At 49.7% G+C, this 14,325-nt stretch overlaps 1 protein-coding gene across 4 annotated transcripts in view; it reads left to right on the forward strand.

Moving 5' to 3' along the window:
- Positions 1–14,325, forward strand: part of LOC119186379 (AT-rich interactive domain-containing protein 3C) — a 236,714-nt gene that overhangs the window by 110,331 nt on the left and 112,058 nt on the right. For all 4 annotated transcript variants that reach the window (XM_075893212.1, XM_075893219.1, XM_037435017.2 and 1 more), the window contains one exon: positions 11,694–11,729. In XM_075893212.1, coding sequence (XP_075749327.1) covers positions 11,694–11,729 — 36 coding nt within the window. The remainder of the gene's footprint in view (positions 1–11,693; positions 11,730–14,325) is intronic.

A 14,325-nucleotide genomic window follows, 5' to 3' on the forward strand; every position in this document is an offset into this window, starting at 1 on the left:
GGCCCGGAAATGCCGCCCTCTTGGTCAAGGTCATCATGTATCGCTGCTCCCCCCACCCCACCCCCCGCGTGTGTTCCAGGGATGCCCTCCTGCCTGCGTTTTTACTCGCTCCATCGTTGATATCCTCGGCTGTTTGCCCACTGAACAGCGTGATCACCTTTGAACATTCCACATCTATTGAGCACACCACATTGAGCATTCATACCACTTTGCACTCACCGAAGATGGAGGACGAGGACGATCGAGACGACGGATAGTGGATCGCGTCATATGTTGCATTATCTGTTGCTGCTTGTTTTTAATGCGATAAGTGCGTGAAAATGTGGATTATGGTCGGCTTTTCACAATGACATATCCTCCCATATCGCCAGTCCTCTTTCATTGCGTACGTGTCCTCTCTTCCCTCTCTCACTATTTGGCTTCTCCGTCATGGACATCTCTGTTTGTAGTTGAGCGTTGTGCCATTCTTTTTTCCTTCTCCCGGGTACTGAGATCGCCCGTTGCTTACGTACCAGATTGCATGTGTTCTGAATAGAAGGACGTGTGATTCCTCCCTTTCTAAGGATAAAGGCTGCACGAAAAGTGAAGTCAAATATTGCCGTTATTATCGTTTACTTGAAAACGTCTACTTGCAATATAACCCTTTCACCTGCAATATAGAAAAGAAAAAAAGAGAGAAAAAGATAATGTGTACAGAAATGACTGTGCTACAGAAAATAGCAAAGAGCTACGCCCACATGGCCATCGAGTACCGTTCGCATTTCCATCTTTTCACAAGCTTCCCATTCTTACCTAGCAATAGATAAGACACCATTTCGAGTCGTGGGGTTAAAATTGGCCAGGTCCTTTTCCTTTTTTTTTTTTTTTTGTTCGGAGTAGCATGGTGCGCTGGCTGGGAGGAAGTGCGGGTGGTGCTCTACCCATCTGGCGGCGTCTCGTTCCTTCTCGGAATGAGCAACCACCGACCGGTGCGGCGGTCAAATTAAAGGGTCAGCGGGCGCGCTGCTGCTTTCTCAGATGCATGTCTCCTCGCTCGCTGCCTCGATTGGTTTCATTTCTCCGAATTCGTTGATCCGCGCTTCAGCGGTATCGGAAACAGCAGGGCGCGATAACAGTGCTCTTGCATTACGCGTGGAGCCACGACCGTTACACCTTGCTCGCAACTGCTCCGTGTTCTGATAGCATCCTTCGATTGGCTGATGCTACGAGGTATATCGCGAACCCTATTTCCGCTGAGGGCACTCTCAAAGACTGCTCAGCTAAGAGGAACCCTATTTCAGCTGTGGGTACTCTCAATGGCTGCTTAGTTAAGAGGAACCCTACACTTCAACTGAGGGTACTCTCAATGACTGCTTAGCTAAGAGATTAGAATACAGTACGGCGTCAGCCGTAGTTTGCGAGCGTATGCCTCCATGGGTTCCCACTTCTCGCAAACTTCTGAACTTTGGGGGATGAAGTGATGTTCCTGATTCGACCATGGAGAAAAGTCCATCTTGCGCTGCCACAAGTGCTGCGGCCGACTTTCATCTGCACGCACACCCATTTCGTAGCTTTCCGTTCGTATCATGTCTGAGTCGACTTCGCGCCAAAGCGTCGCGTACGGTCTTAGCGCGAACTTTTCAACCGATTAGCCCGGCAAAGTGGCGCCAACGGCTTCGGGTGTTAACAGATCGACCGGTGCGTGCCTTGCGCGCGGGGCCATGTAATCCCGCAGCGTCCTTGCGAGCGGGCGTTCGATCAGAGGCGTGATCCGCCCATGCGTGCATTAGCCTTCAAGATGACAAGGGCGCGGATCCACTGAACCCCTTTTTCTGGCGATCGAGAAGAGGGCGTATGCACCGCCGCCGCTGCGATAGCGCGATCATGTCGAGGGTATATTTCTTCCTCCTCGCCTACTCGCTTGATCGCCGGCCAGGATATCACGAGTGCGCCTGCAATATGCGGCCGCCGCCGCCGCGATCTCTTCTCGGCCATAGGAGCTGTCGGCTGGCGATGATGCTTTTCCCCGAAGCGAATGACGACGCCGACCGACCGGCCGTATGTGTGTGTGTGCGTGCTTCTTGCGAGGCCTTCGGAGCGTACCTTGAACTCGGCGTTGTTTTCAGAGGCGCGCAGATCGTCTTCTGTCTTCCCGTGCTCGCGTATAGTGAGCGCCTCCCGTGCATGGCCTTGCATATCTCATTCCTGTTCTATTGCAGCGTTCCTCTCTGGGCCGAGATGCTAGTCACCTGAGATCTCGCCTTGTTTCCCAAGCTCCATTAGAAAGAATCGCGTTGCGCTTCCCACGAAAGCATCCGAGCAATGTGGGACGGCCGTTGCTAAACAGTCTTTTCTAGCGCCGTATCGCATTATGTGTTTCGTGTGATTATATTCTTGTGCTCCGTTATACTTATTCACGTCATATAATATTTACTAAGCGTTGCGTAAACAGATTAAAAAGAAGCCTTACAAGTGCCCTGTCCTCTCTTCACTGTTTCTTTGTGCTGCTTGATAATAAGGACCTAGCTCGCCCGTTCAGGCACGTAACCTAACATTTAACTTGATAGCAAGCGCAGATACACCGTTAATACAAATATAAAAAAAACGAGGCGTAAACGGTATTAAAATTGATTTACACTATCAGAAGTGCATTACGCAATCATTAAGGAAAAAACACCTAAACGTAACAATTCTGTCTCTCGCGAAGGAAGAGAAAAAACTCCCAAGCATTTCCCCGAGGGTGAACATGGTAAAGTGCAAATACACGGGGTGATGCTATGAGGGGTATTTATTAATTCGCACTATTATATTTATTAATCACACTATGGTGCCTTTATGGTGTAATGGTTCCGGGGAATCGCAATTTGATCACACGGGGGAGTTTACGCTAACTCACTGGCGAATGCCAACGGATTTTAACTTTACTCCCCCTCACGACCCGGTGCGCGAGAGAGAGGGGTGCGCGCGCAGCTGCAGCGAGCGAGGAGAGCGGAGGAGTGAGCGAAGGGGGAGGGGGTATAAGGCGCGTTACTGACACCGATATCTGCGTCGCGTCCGTGGCTTATTCGGTAGAGCGGCCCGCAAAGTCCTCTTTCTTTTAAAGATAGAGAGAAGACTGCGGACGCCGCCGACGGCGGTGGATGGTTTGGGGTCGCTTATAAAGTGTATTCACACTTAAAAATGAGGTTACAAGACTGTCCTATGAATACAAGACTGTCCTATGAATCAAACTGAAGAAGGAAGACACTGGAGCAGTTAGAACCGAGGTGCGAATTTCGGGATTACATGCTTGCATAGCAATAAATATAAAGACTGCGATCATACCCTATTCTCTGCAGTTTCGCACCATCTGTCGTGCTTCCTTGAGGATAATTCAACAGTACCGCCTCTCCTGGATATATTGCAAACTGAATTAGCGCGTAAGGTAATATGTTAAAGTGGATCCTAGCCGCACGTTATTGAATGTTGTCTCGATTCTCGATAGTTGGAACTCGCCTTCCGCTCTGCTTGAAAGCAGTGAATGCACGGAAGTTTCCGTATAGAAAGGTAACTGCTCCTGTGCCTAGGTGGACATGACACTAACTTGTGCAAGTGCAGGAAATGATAAATGCAGTTCTTGCGTTGTGTTGAATGTGGAGCAGCTTGAGGTTAATCCAGTGTGCGGCGTGACCACCCTATGCGCGTACGCTCCTCCTCTCTCATCTCCTACGCTCTCTCCTCTCCCGGCTCACGAGGCCGACGCAGGGAATGTTTACTAGCCTATGCCCCCTCCTCCCCCGTGGTTGTAACACCGCCTTTGTGCATGCGCATTCCCTCCTCTCTCTCCTCTCCTACGCTCCCGCTTTCTCGCTTCGCAACGCCGATGCAGGCAGCGTCTGCTAGCGAGTTCCTTGACTGCAAAAACCGACTGCTCTCGCTGCACAACTGTTCATGGGCCACCCCGTATATATAGGCACTGGATATATATATAGGCACTCCGTGTATTACCGGTGGGAGATTTCTCCTGTGTTGAACAATACAAATTCGCAGCGTGCGCGTTAACTGAAAGCAGACTCTGGGTCTCTCTGTCCAATCGGAGTATTCAGTCTCATTGCCCATTAGCAGCGATTGGAATGTTCCGGTAGGACACACCGGTCCATGACTGCGTGCTCCTGCGCAACGCCCCGATGAGCGTCAACGTCAACGTGGCCGCCAGTGTAAGCGTTAGCGCCCGCTGCTTAGCATCTACAGATGTTTTCCTTCAGCGGGAGAGAGTAACTTTTTTCTTTCTGATTGGTTCGGGTTAGTATATTTTTAAAATGTGCTGTGTCGAAACGTTCCTTTTAAGCACTGGCCCCCTTGTTCGTACAGTCTTTGCGGCATTCCACTGAACGACCGGAAGACTAAGGGACAGAGAAAGGGTACATCCACTCCAAAGAACTGGTCACTCGCTCATTTTCGAAGAGACCAGCGGGAAGCCTGCAGTGCTTTATTACACGTTTTCGTCTCTCAGTGCGGCGCCAAATTTCTCGCAGCTCTCAGAGCGTCCTGCTTTGCACTTTCTTGTCCGACACTCTCTACGTCGGCTGTTTCGGCGCCGTGATCTTGGCTCCGGGGAAATGTTGCTCAAAAGGTTGCGAAAAAGAAAAGAAAAGATAAAGAAGAAAGATTGGTAGAAAAGGGGCTATCGGAGAGCGGTGGATGGTATGAAAGACGGGCTGTTGTGCGAGTGATGCTGAACACCTTCGGCCGCTTGTGGGCGGTGCTTTCCGTGGCGGCAAGGTTTTTTTGGGGGGATTCGCGAGACGGCCGTTATTAGGTCAGCCCTCTTCGTCTCCGAGGAAGATCACGATTGGACTTATTCTCCCCTTGCCCCATCCGCACCCGGTATTGCACTTCCGTTCCGCACTGCTCTATTACGCTACAAGGCAGTGCCATTCGTTTTTTTTTTCCCCTTCGCGGTGTGTTGTGAGGATATTCTTAACACCGTAATCCTTCCGGCTAAGAGCATCGAGCCACGTATGCAGTCATCTTTAGTAGAAATAACGCATTATTCCGGGAACCTGGTGGATATATGCAGCGTCGAAGGGTGGAGTAACTTATATTGCAATCGAATTATGTTCCGATGAATATTTATTCACAAAGCTTTCACTGACTTTAATTATTTCGATTGGAAGCGCTATTCCCACTTGTACTACTGGATTGCGCCTGTGTTTTCACCTCTGGTCTCTCAAAACAACCTGCCGTTGTAATGTCGGGATATTGCAGTGTCCGTTCATTTCCATTTCAACCCAGCAGTCACGGTGGTAATGGTTGTATGCAACACGTCTATAGAAACAGAGGCCCGACTTCGGCGGCGCCTGTGCGCTGACTCAACTGCGACTGAACTGCGATGTTTGCAGGTTATATGTCCTGCACGATACTAATAGATTTTGTTTTTCTATCCATTGCTGACGAAGATGTTTTACTAAAGCCTTCGCACATCTCTGAAATTTTTTTTGTTTTTTAAATGTGATGTCATTGTAGAATAACTGAAATAAAAGTAACAGGTGCTGTAAGACGCTTGTCTTGTTTCGCTGCATGCAAGCGCGTTATCGTAGTGCGATGATAACTACCCTCGTGAAAGTGTTATACAAATGCGCTGAGAATACTGTCTAGCGGCCGTAAATTGATCGAAAGCAGGATGTGCGATCTGTTCCGAGCAATTAGGCTTCGCGAAGAGCCCCTCAAGAACGTCAAGCTTCATGTACTCCCCATCCGTATTTTTTTGAGACCAAGGTCGCCGGAAATGGGCTTCGGTGCATGTGCGACGGCGATGAAATAGCAGACGCACTTCCAAGCCGGACACCGCACCTCTTACAGATTTACTGCAATCCTTATATTGTACCGACCTTCTATTACGTCAGCGGTCAAATCGGAAGTCGGGGTGTAAGAGAAATGAAAGGAAAATAAGGTTCGTAATCTTGAGACAAGCATTGCAACATGTTCAGGTGGTTCTTTCTAATTGTCCCGCTACATTAGGAAACAAGAAACCGAAGCGATAACATTAGGTAGGAAGGCATAGTAACCACTCGCATCGATAATATATGGTATACCGTAGACAAAGGACACGGACAAGAGAAGGCACATTCAAGACAACACAGCGTTGTGTCCTCTTGAATGAGCTTTCTTTTGTCCGTGTCCTTTATCTGCGCCGCCATATTTTATCATGCTACCATATACCAACATGCCAAAATCGCCACCCTCATTGACTCTCGTCGAGTTGCGTCGATTTCGCGCTTTTCGTGGCACGGCTATATATAGGGAAGGATGAGATGTTAGTTTCAAGTCCGCGTCCTCGCTTCGTAGTCGGTAAAAGCCCATGTCTGTTAACGCTTGGTGATAATGTGCCTGTCGCCCCGCCACAGTGGTCTAGTGGCTAAGGTACTCGGCTGCTGACCCGCAGGTCGCGGGATCGAATCCCGGCTGTGGCGGCTGCATTTATGATGGAGGCGGAAATGTTGTAGGCCCGTGTACTCAGATTTGGGTGCACGTTAAAGAACCCCAGGTGGTCGAAATTTCCGGAGCCCTCCACTACGGCGTCTCTCATAATCATATAGTGGTTTTGGGACGTTAAACCCCACATATCAATCAGTAATGTGCCTGTCAAAGAGACTTCCATGAACCTCATGTGAAGTTCGCTTTGTACGCAAAAACTGATCGAACTCGCCACAGTGCGCGCCAATAGGGGTCTATAAAGTTAACTGCGGCTAGTTGGCACTAAGCTTAAACAACGTATTACAATGCAAACGCAGAGAAGCACTGTCAGTGTTGGTTACTCCTTTTTTGTATAACTCGTCCCTGTGTGCTGTTTCAACGAGCACGCGCAACGCGTCTGAACTCGGGCGTTTTGCCCATCGCATGGTTCGAGGAACGGCGGCGATCTGTTTCTGTTCGCCACCGTCGCGACTGTGCAGCTCAAGCGCGTCGGCGGCGAGTAAATCGCCCGTATAGCTGTGCAGTCTTCGAACGACGCCGTCACTGTACTTCGGCGGTGCCTCTCCGACATAACACCGTTGTGGAGAGAACACTTTTTGCGACGACGTCAGGAGAGAGAGAGAGAGCACGAAACCGCCAATTACTCCCGCCACGGGCAGCCTGGTCGTAGTGCAAACCCTCCCTTTCAGCCTGATCGCGGCCTGTGTGTGCATCTTGACAAGCTACCTCCGGCCGACCCTTCTTGCGGCCGTTTCTTTGCACGTCTGTGACTCAGGCCGTGAAACTTGTTCGCTGCCGGCCATCACGCGGCCTAATTAGTTACCTCCGAGAGCCGATGTCTTCGATCTTACTGGAGGAGGAGAAATGTTATTACTTTTTGCTTTTGTCTCGTCACACTGGCGCGAAGACGCTTCATGCGGACCTCGTCGATTGTGGGGCTGCGGAGCAATATTTCTTGTATATCTACGTGGACGCGCCCGCCGACTTCTCTCTCTCTCTCTCTCTCTCTCTCTCTCTCTCTCTCTCTCTCTCTCTCTCTCTCTCTCTCTCTCTCTCTCTCTCTCTCTTTCGTTTCGGGTAACTATGTGAACTTCTAATTCCATAATTTCATTCTTGCCTTGATCCCGGGAAAAAAACTGACCACAGGACATTCCATTTGCTCCGGTTGGGCGCCCCGAAGGCGGGGTTACGTCGTCACTGTGTGAGTAAGCGCTGCTTGATCAAGCGGTGCGTACCGCTGCGTCATCATCGTATACTCCTGCGGGTTTCGCCGTACAAGTGTAAGTTGCGCCCACATTAAGGAATGAGGCAGACATTCTAGAATTGGTTACTGAAACTAACAAGGTCGAGGTTGGTGAAAAAAGCACAGCCAATGCGGGTGAGCACTGGGAAATAAAGCAAAAAAAAAGTAGAGATTGTCAGAAATAGTACTTAATATGTACTATTGATAGGTCACCATGTATTCTTATCGCCAGTCTCGGAGAGGGGGCGATATTCTTGCTTTGTGCGATTATCTTTTCGGGCTGTTATGATGATGTAGTTAGTGTTTTGTGGCGCATGGGCCAAGCCTGGTCAAAGAGCTCCGTGACAATGTCAAGGTGTTTTAGACACCTCTTCTGTGGCGCTGGGAGCTGCCGTCTCTGCAATTTCGACACCACAAAAGGGATCGCTAGCCTGTACGTCGTTTGCGGCGCAACTTCTTCGACGCGGCGGCCAACTTTCGAAGGCGCGGTCGGTGTGACAGCGACGAGGGGGAAGCGGCCGCCGGATGTTGCACAGCTCGGCACCGGCGCATGTTTGATGCGCTCTTTTTTCTTCTTCTTCGGCGTCGACGGTGCGGCCCGTGATTGATTGATTAATCACGCCGTGCCTGGTCCACTGCGTAAACAAGTCGGCGTCGTTCGCGACTCCCGTGCTGCCCCGACTTAGGCGCGGGCACGCTCTGCGGATCACCGCTTTCCGCTACACTAATAGGCTTTAATTCGGCCGCCGTGACTGCTCCTCCCAGATTCGACGCCTGCGCCCTGGTTCGCGAGTTCGGAAAATTGCGGCACCTTGTTACGCCAGTACGGTAGTTCTTGCGGATCGGGTGTTTTTGTTTGTGTGAGTTGTGTGCCCTTATTTATTATAGTTTGGAGCGGTTACTTGGCTATCTGTTGCCACACCCGCTTGTCTGCTTTGTTGGAGGTCGCAGTTCGCGCTCGGTCGCTCGCCTTCCAAGGCGGACAAGGGTGATATGCCTAGTTTTTTTTTCCCATATACAAATTAATCGATTCATGATCGAGGAAAAAGAAACTTCATTGTGAGTGGCAGTAGGAGAAATATAGGCAAAAAGAGTGTACTTAGTTATTTTTATATTGCCCCCAACTATCGCTTCTTTGAGCTGGAGACTTTCTTCCGTATTACATCAGCCTGCTTAGCCCAGTGTTCGTGCTTTAAATAATAAAAGTCTGCATTACAGTGTTTCGTGGCCATGTGTTACCGTATAGGCGTGCCGCACGCTTCAGCCAAACTTTGATAACGAAGCTCGATAAGAAGGTTTACAGCCTCTCACTTCTGATACACTCAGGTCGATTCAATCATTCCATTTTAAGCCATGCAGACTCTTGTGTACTTTACAGTTTATTTCGCGGTGCTTTGTTTTTGTCGCAGCCGTTAATGCAGAGCAGTAAGTTCAGTGGCGAATGTTGTGGCGATACAGGAATTTGCATATGAAAAGAAAACTAGGTCGTTGACGGCAGCTTGTGCCAACGCCCGCAATAATGGGTAGGTATACGTTCAAGGTTTTCAATCAAGTGTACATTCGCGTTAAATGCTGAAGCTTAATGTGAGAGCTGTAGCTAGCGATCGACTCGGGCTCTCTCACGAGTAACTTCGGATGTATCAGTTGGTATACGAGCCGATTGCTCCAAATTAGCACGTGCCGACTTGGTTGGCAGTCTTTCTCTCTGTTTCTGCTTTGCCCCGCCGCGGTGGTCTAGTGACTAAGGTACTCGGCTGCTGACCCGCAGGTCGCGGGTTCGATTCCCGGCTGCGGCGGCTGCATTTCCGATGGAGGCGGAAATGTTGTAGGCCCGTGTACTCAGATTTGGGTGCACGTTAAAGAACCCCAGGTGGTCGAAATTTCCGGAGTCCTCCACTACGGCGTCTCTCATAATCAAATGGTGGTTTTGGGACGTTAAACCACACAAATCAATCAATCAATCTGTTTCTGCTTTTCATTTTGTCATGACGTCAACGTGAAATTGCATTTAAAAAGCATAATATTCAAGCACATTTTGAACTTGGAATCATGAACACTATATGATAGACAAGAATAGCTTTTACAACCACTACCGGTTATTCACGGCGAACAGAATGCTGGAGGACCATGACGCAGTGGGCTGCGCGAAGTTGGCTTTCGCACTCTGTTTTTGGTTCGCCTACTGTTGAGGTAATTTTATCCGTTTACAGTTGCACTCAATACAAGTTCCAACATAGTGGCCGCGGTTGAAGGGAGCGCTTACCAGCATGGACGAGGACACCAACATTCGTTAAATTGGTTCAGCAGCTACCACGAACTGAAAACAGTGTTTAATTCACAAATCTATCATCTGTGTCGGCACTGCTTTGCAGTTTTGGCGCCAGTTATAGCGCGGGCAACATGTTTGAGCGCGGACTGCATGTGCACTTCGATCCACGCGTCTCCAACGGAAAGGCGCTTCCCTTTAGAAGTTTCTATTCGGATCCTCCTCAGAGAGTTCAGCTTCGTGCTGCATTCAGCATATATAAAATAAACAAAGAAGCGGCGACAGCCGAAGTTCTCGAGAACGAAGGTGCTGAAAGGTGTCGGGCTACGAAATGAAGCGTGAATAACAAATGCGTATATTAAAAGCCGTATCGAAGGCGGCCGGTTTCCTTTGGTGCCATCTGGCGGCGTCCCTCTTCGGTTTCTTGGCGGGGCATCGCCTGCTAAGACGTGGACTTTAGTGTGGTCCGGCCGTTCAAGGAGGAACGGCTTCAGGAGAGTGTTCCGTGACACTGGCGACGACTGTACGTCTGTCCGGGCGGAGGAGGGAAAATATACGGCTCTAATAAACGGTCCTGGCTGCCGCCGCCTCGAATGCCGCCTGACTTCGTTTCCGAAGTCAGCCGCCGTCGAGGCGACCCTTTCGCCGTCGCCTGTCCGCGTCTGCTATCGCGACGCCTCGTGGTGCGCGGGATTTCGTTCTTTGTTTCTTTTACTTCTTCGGGCCTTGTTTATGAATGACAGGCCGACCGGATCACTCCTCCTGCACGAGCGTGATGGGAACGTGGGGCGAACGTGCACAGACTGATAATAACGGCCCCTTCTCCCACTTTTAGTACGCTTACTCTCGCTCGCCGGTACCTTTTCTATGCTGCTCTACGTTTGTTAAACAGTGCTGCTGTTTAAGAAACGTAACAAACGTTAGTGAAACAGTGCTGCTGTTAAAAACAGATAGCACTACCTGTATGAAACGTTCTTTGAATGGACAACTACGAAACAGTAGTAGGCTGGCAGTATAAACTTTCGTCCTGTTGCGCCTTAGTGCTGGCATGAGCTTTGATTGTGTGATCACATGTACGAAATTTACCGGAGGCTTCTCTTTGCCCGCTGCATCTCTATTGCTTATGTGCGTCGGAGTGGCATGCACTTGATTTTTTTTTTTTGAGGCGACGTCGAGTAATTTTGTTTTGGGGTGCTGTGATTTACAATACGTACAGTGAGCATTACAATTACAGAGACATCTTCAAATGTGTACAGTCGACAGTTGACGATGTATTTTCAATCATCATACTCACTGCGCATATTGTAAATACGGTTGTTGTTGTATGCTTGCTCATTTTGAAATAAGCTCCTCCGCGGTGGTCTAGTGGCTAAGGTACTCGTACTCGGCTGCTGACCCGCAGGTCGCGGGATTGAATCCCGGCTGCGGCGGCTGCATTTCCGATGGAGGCAGAAATGTTGTAGGCCTGTGTGCTCAGATTTGGGTGCACGTTAAAGAACCCCAGGTGGTTGGCGTCTCTCATAATCATATGGTGGTTTTGGGACGTTAAAACCCCACGAATCAATCATCAATCAATAATTTCGGAATAATTTCTGGATGCGAACCTACACTATACCCGGATAAGTTAGGACAGCAGAGCGGGAATCATATTTCTGCTAACATTTTTACATCTCGTGTGTTACTGCTCTCTCTTTAAATTGCTTTAAAAATTCAAATTTACTGACTTGCCTTTTCTTTTTGTCTTTGCAGGGAAAGAACACCGAATTCAGCCGAGACTTTAAAGTGGTAAGTTTTCTTTTGGTCGTCACGCATGCGAGCAGTGCAGCAATATGCCTCAATTTTTATTTCCAATTGCTCATTTAACGTTCGTGGCACATCCGGTGCACATTTCGTATTCGCACGGCTTTTCTCGTGTACATTCACAGTCGCGAGCGTTTATTTATTTTTTTCGCGCTACACGCATGCGCACGCGCGCACATGCAAATGTGGTGCCGCGTGCATGTGTGAATTGCGGCGACACCCAAGTTGCGCGACTGTTCTTGGTCCAGAGCAGTGGCAAAGAAGAATTCTTTCCAGCGATTGATAAAGCGCATTTGTTTGTGGTGCTCCGTGTCGTCGATCTCACATTGCTGTAGTAACACTTGCAGGACATTATAGCCTTTGGCCCAATAAGCGATCGTCATCGCTTGGGTTTCTGCTCAAAAAGACCCTCATCGTGGAGAAGCGAGATCTCGCGAAAGTTCTTAGCGGGTTGCTCTCACAGGCACAATAGTCAGTTTCACGCTCGATCTGAAGTTCACGTGTAGCCACCTACGTAAATAAACATAGCCGAGTGAGTGACTTATGCGCCGAGTATTATGTCGCCCACCACAGCGAGGTGAGATTTGTGCATCATTTGTCGCGTCCTGTGGCCGCGCACGACAAAACTTCTACGTTACATAGTAAGCCCCTATGTGAGTGCTCGATCGAGTTTCGACAAGTTTCCTTTTACCGAGATTGCTCGGGCGATAACATTCAGATTAGACTGGCGTGATAGGTATTTGAGGTCTGAATGTCTGAGCATTCTTTCATTGCGACTGTTCCGTCAATTCCGGAAGGTTCCTCACTGAGGCAGTTTTTGTGGAAGGTTACTTGGTCCTCCCTTACCGTTATACAGTCTACTTATTACGTTTTGTTTTTGTTTTCTTTGTAGATACTCGGCTTGTGGATTTACACTTGCCTTGTATTGCGTATTGTCACTGTGGTACAAACAGAATTTCTGTATTTCTGTCTGTGGCAGGCGACCAGTGTGGTTTATTTGGAATGAGAAAACGGCTTTTATGATGCAGCAATTTCTTACGCATGCTCGGGTGTGTGGGAACGTGTCCTTTCCGCGCGCTGCGAATGGACGACAAAGAAGCTTGTAGCTAACGGCGTTAGTCTTTATCGTCTACCAGCGATATGCGGAACGTAAACTTAATTAATGTCGGCCACCAGATGCATGCATTAAGGCAGTACCGGCTACCGTTTTGGTTTGACTTTCGCTTGCAATCGACGCCAGTAGCACGTTGTTCGCATCAATGTCTCCCCTAAAGAATGAATGCTTAAAACGAACGAGCATTGCATCTGTTCAATTGCGAAGAGGTACTGCTTCAGTGACGGTTCATGAGGACAAAGTCGAACTAGCTTTCAAGTGGTAGGACGACATCTTTCCGATGAACGTGTTAATTGCTGTAATTGCCGAGTATTTTGACGGGTCTTGTGTACGGCGTTGCCTTCGGTTTCATATAAAAATTATCAGCAGGCCTGTGAGTTCAGAAAGCCCTGTTTTTTCAAAACATGCAGGCCTTTTCGAACTGGCAAAGAGTACACACTTTACATTTCTCAGCGTGCGTTGCTGCTGCTGCCACTTCATGGATCGTTCCCTTTCCCCTTTTCTTGGAATTTAGCTCCGCAGCAGACAGTCTTCAAACACGCATGCATGTCTTAACGCGGCTTCGGCCGCAGTAGCCTCATTCGATTATAGTGCCCTCGAACATCGCGAACTGCACCGCTGAGCAAAGAGCCGCTAGAGGTTAGATGGGAGAGTCGCCGGGAGCGTGCACATATGTGCTTTGGTCGGTGCTGGCGGCGTCACCGCCCTGGGAAGAAGCGGCAATAAACGATGCCCGGAACAATCGGAGAGAGCGCGGCGCGCGCGCTGAAGGTGATCGATCAACATCTCGACGATCTTCGCAGAGCCTTCGGCGTGCCCTTGTCTTTACGCGGCGGCGGTTGCACGGATCTGCGCGCCGCGTCGGTGGGCCGCAGCGCCAGAGCTGCGGCGCTCCGTTCCGACAGAATAGGCATCTGATCGACGTTAATTTCGCCCCGTCTCCGGCGGCTCGCTGGCTTCGAGTGCGGCCGTATACCGAGACTGTGCGTCGCTCTTGGTAGTGCACGTGGGCGGTCGCAGCGTGCGCGCGGAAGCGAGTGGCTTTGGCGTTGTGCACGACTTGCGAGGAAGCGATCTTTCCTCGCTCTTTACCAGGGACTGTCACGTCGAGCGTACACGCAGCTAGTCAGATGAGTTTGGCTGGAGAGGTGTGCCTTCGGAGAGGTGTTTGTGCACGATTCACCCGAGTGGAGGGGATTCGAGATAAGGGGCCAGTGAACGACAGCTGGTCTTGTACTGAAGTCTTTCCAGGATCGAGACGCTGGTGACAATTCGGATATTGCAAACAGCAGTATTCCTTGGGCAGTGTCCTGCAAGTTTCCTCAAAAGGGCGGTCCATCTCGGAGCTCGTTAATTGGATTGGGTTCAATAGCTGCGGTTACGACTGGCGTTGGTCCGTTTGCTCTCAAGTTGTCCCGGCATTGAATGTCCACATAGAGAACTCTTACAGACAGGCCTCCCGGTCTT

Source organism: Rhipicephalus microplus, chromosome 1, assembly GCF_043290135.1.
Source record: "Rhipicephalus microplus isolate Deutch F79 chromosome 1, USDA_Rmic, whole genome shotgun sequence".
Lineage (NCBI taxonomy): Eukaryota > Metazoa > Arthropoda > Arachnida > Ixodida > Ixodidae > Rhipicephalus > Rhipicephalus microplus.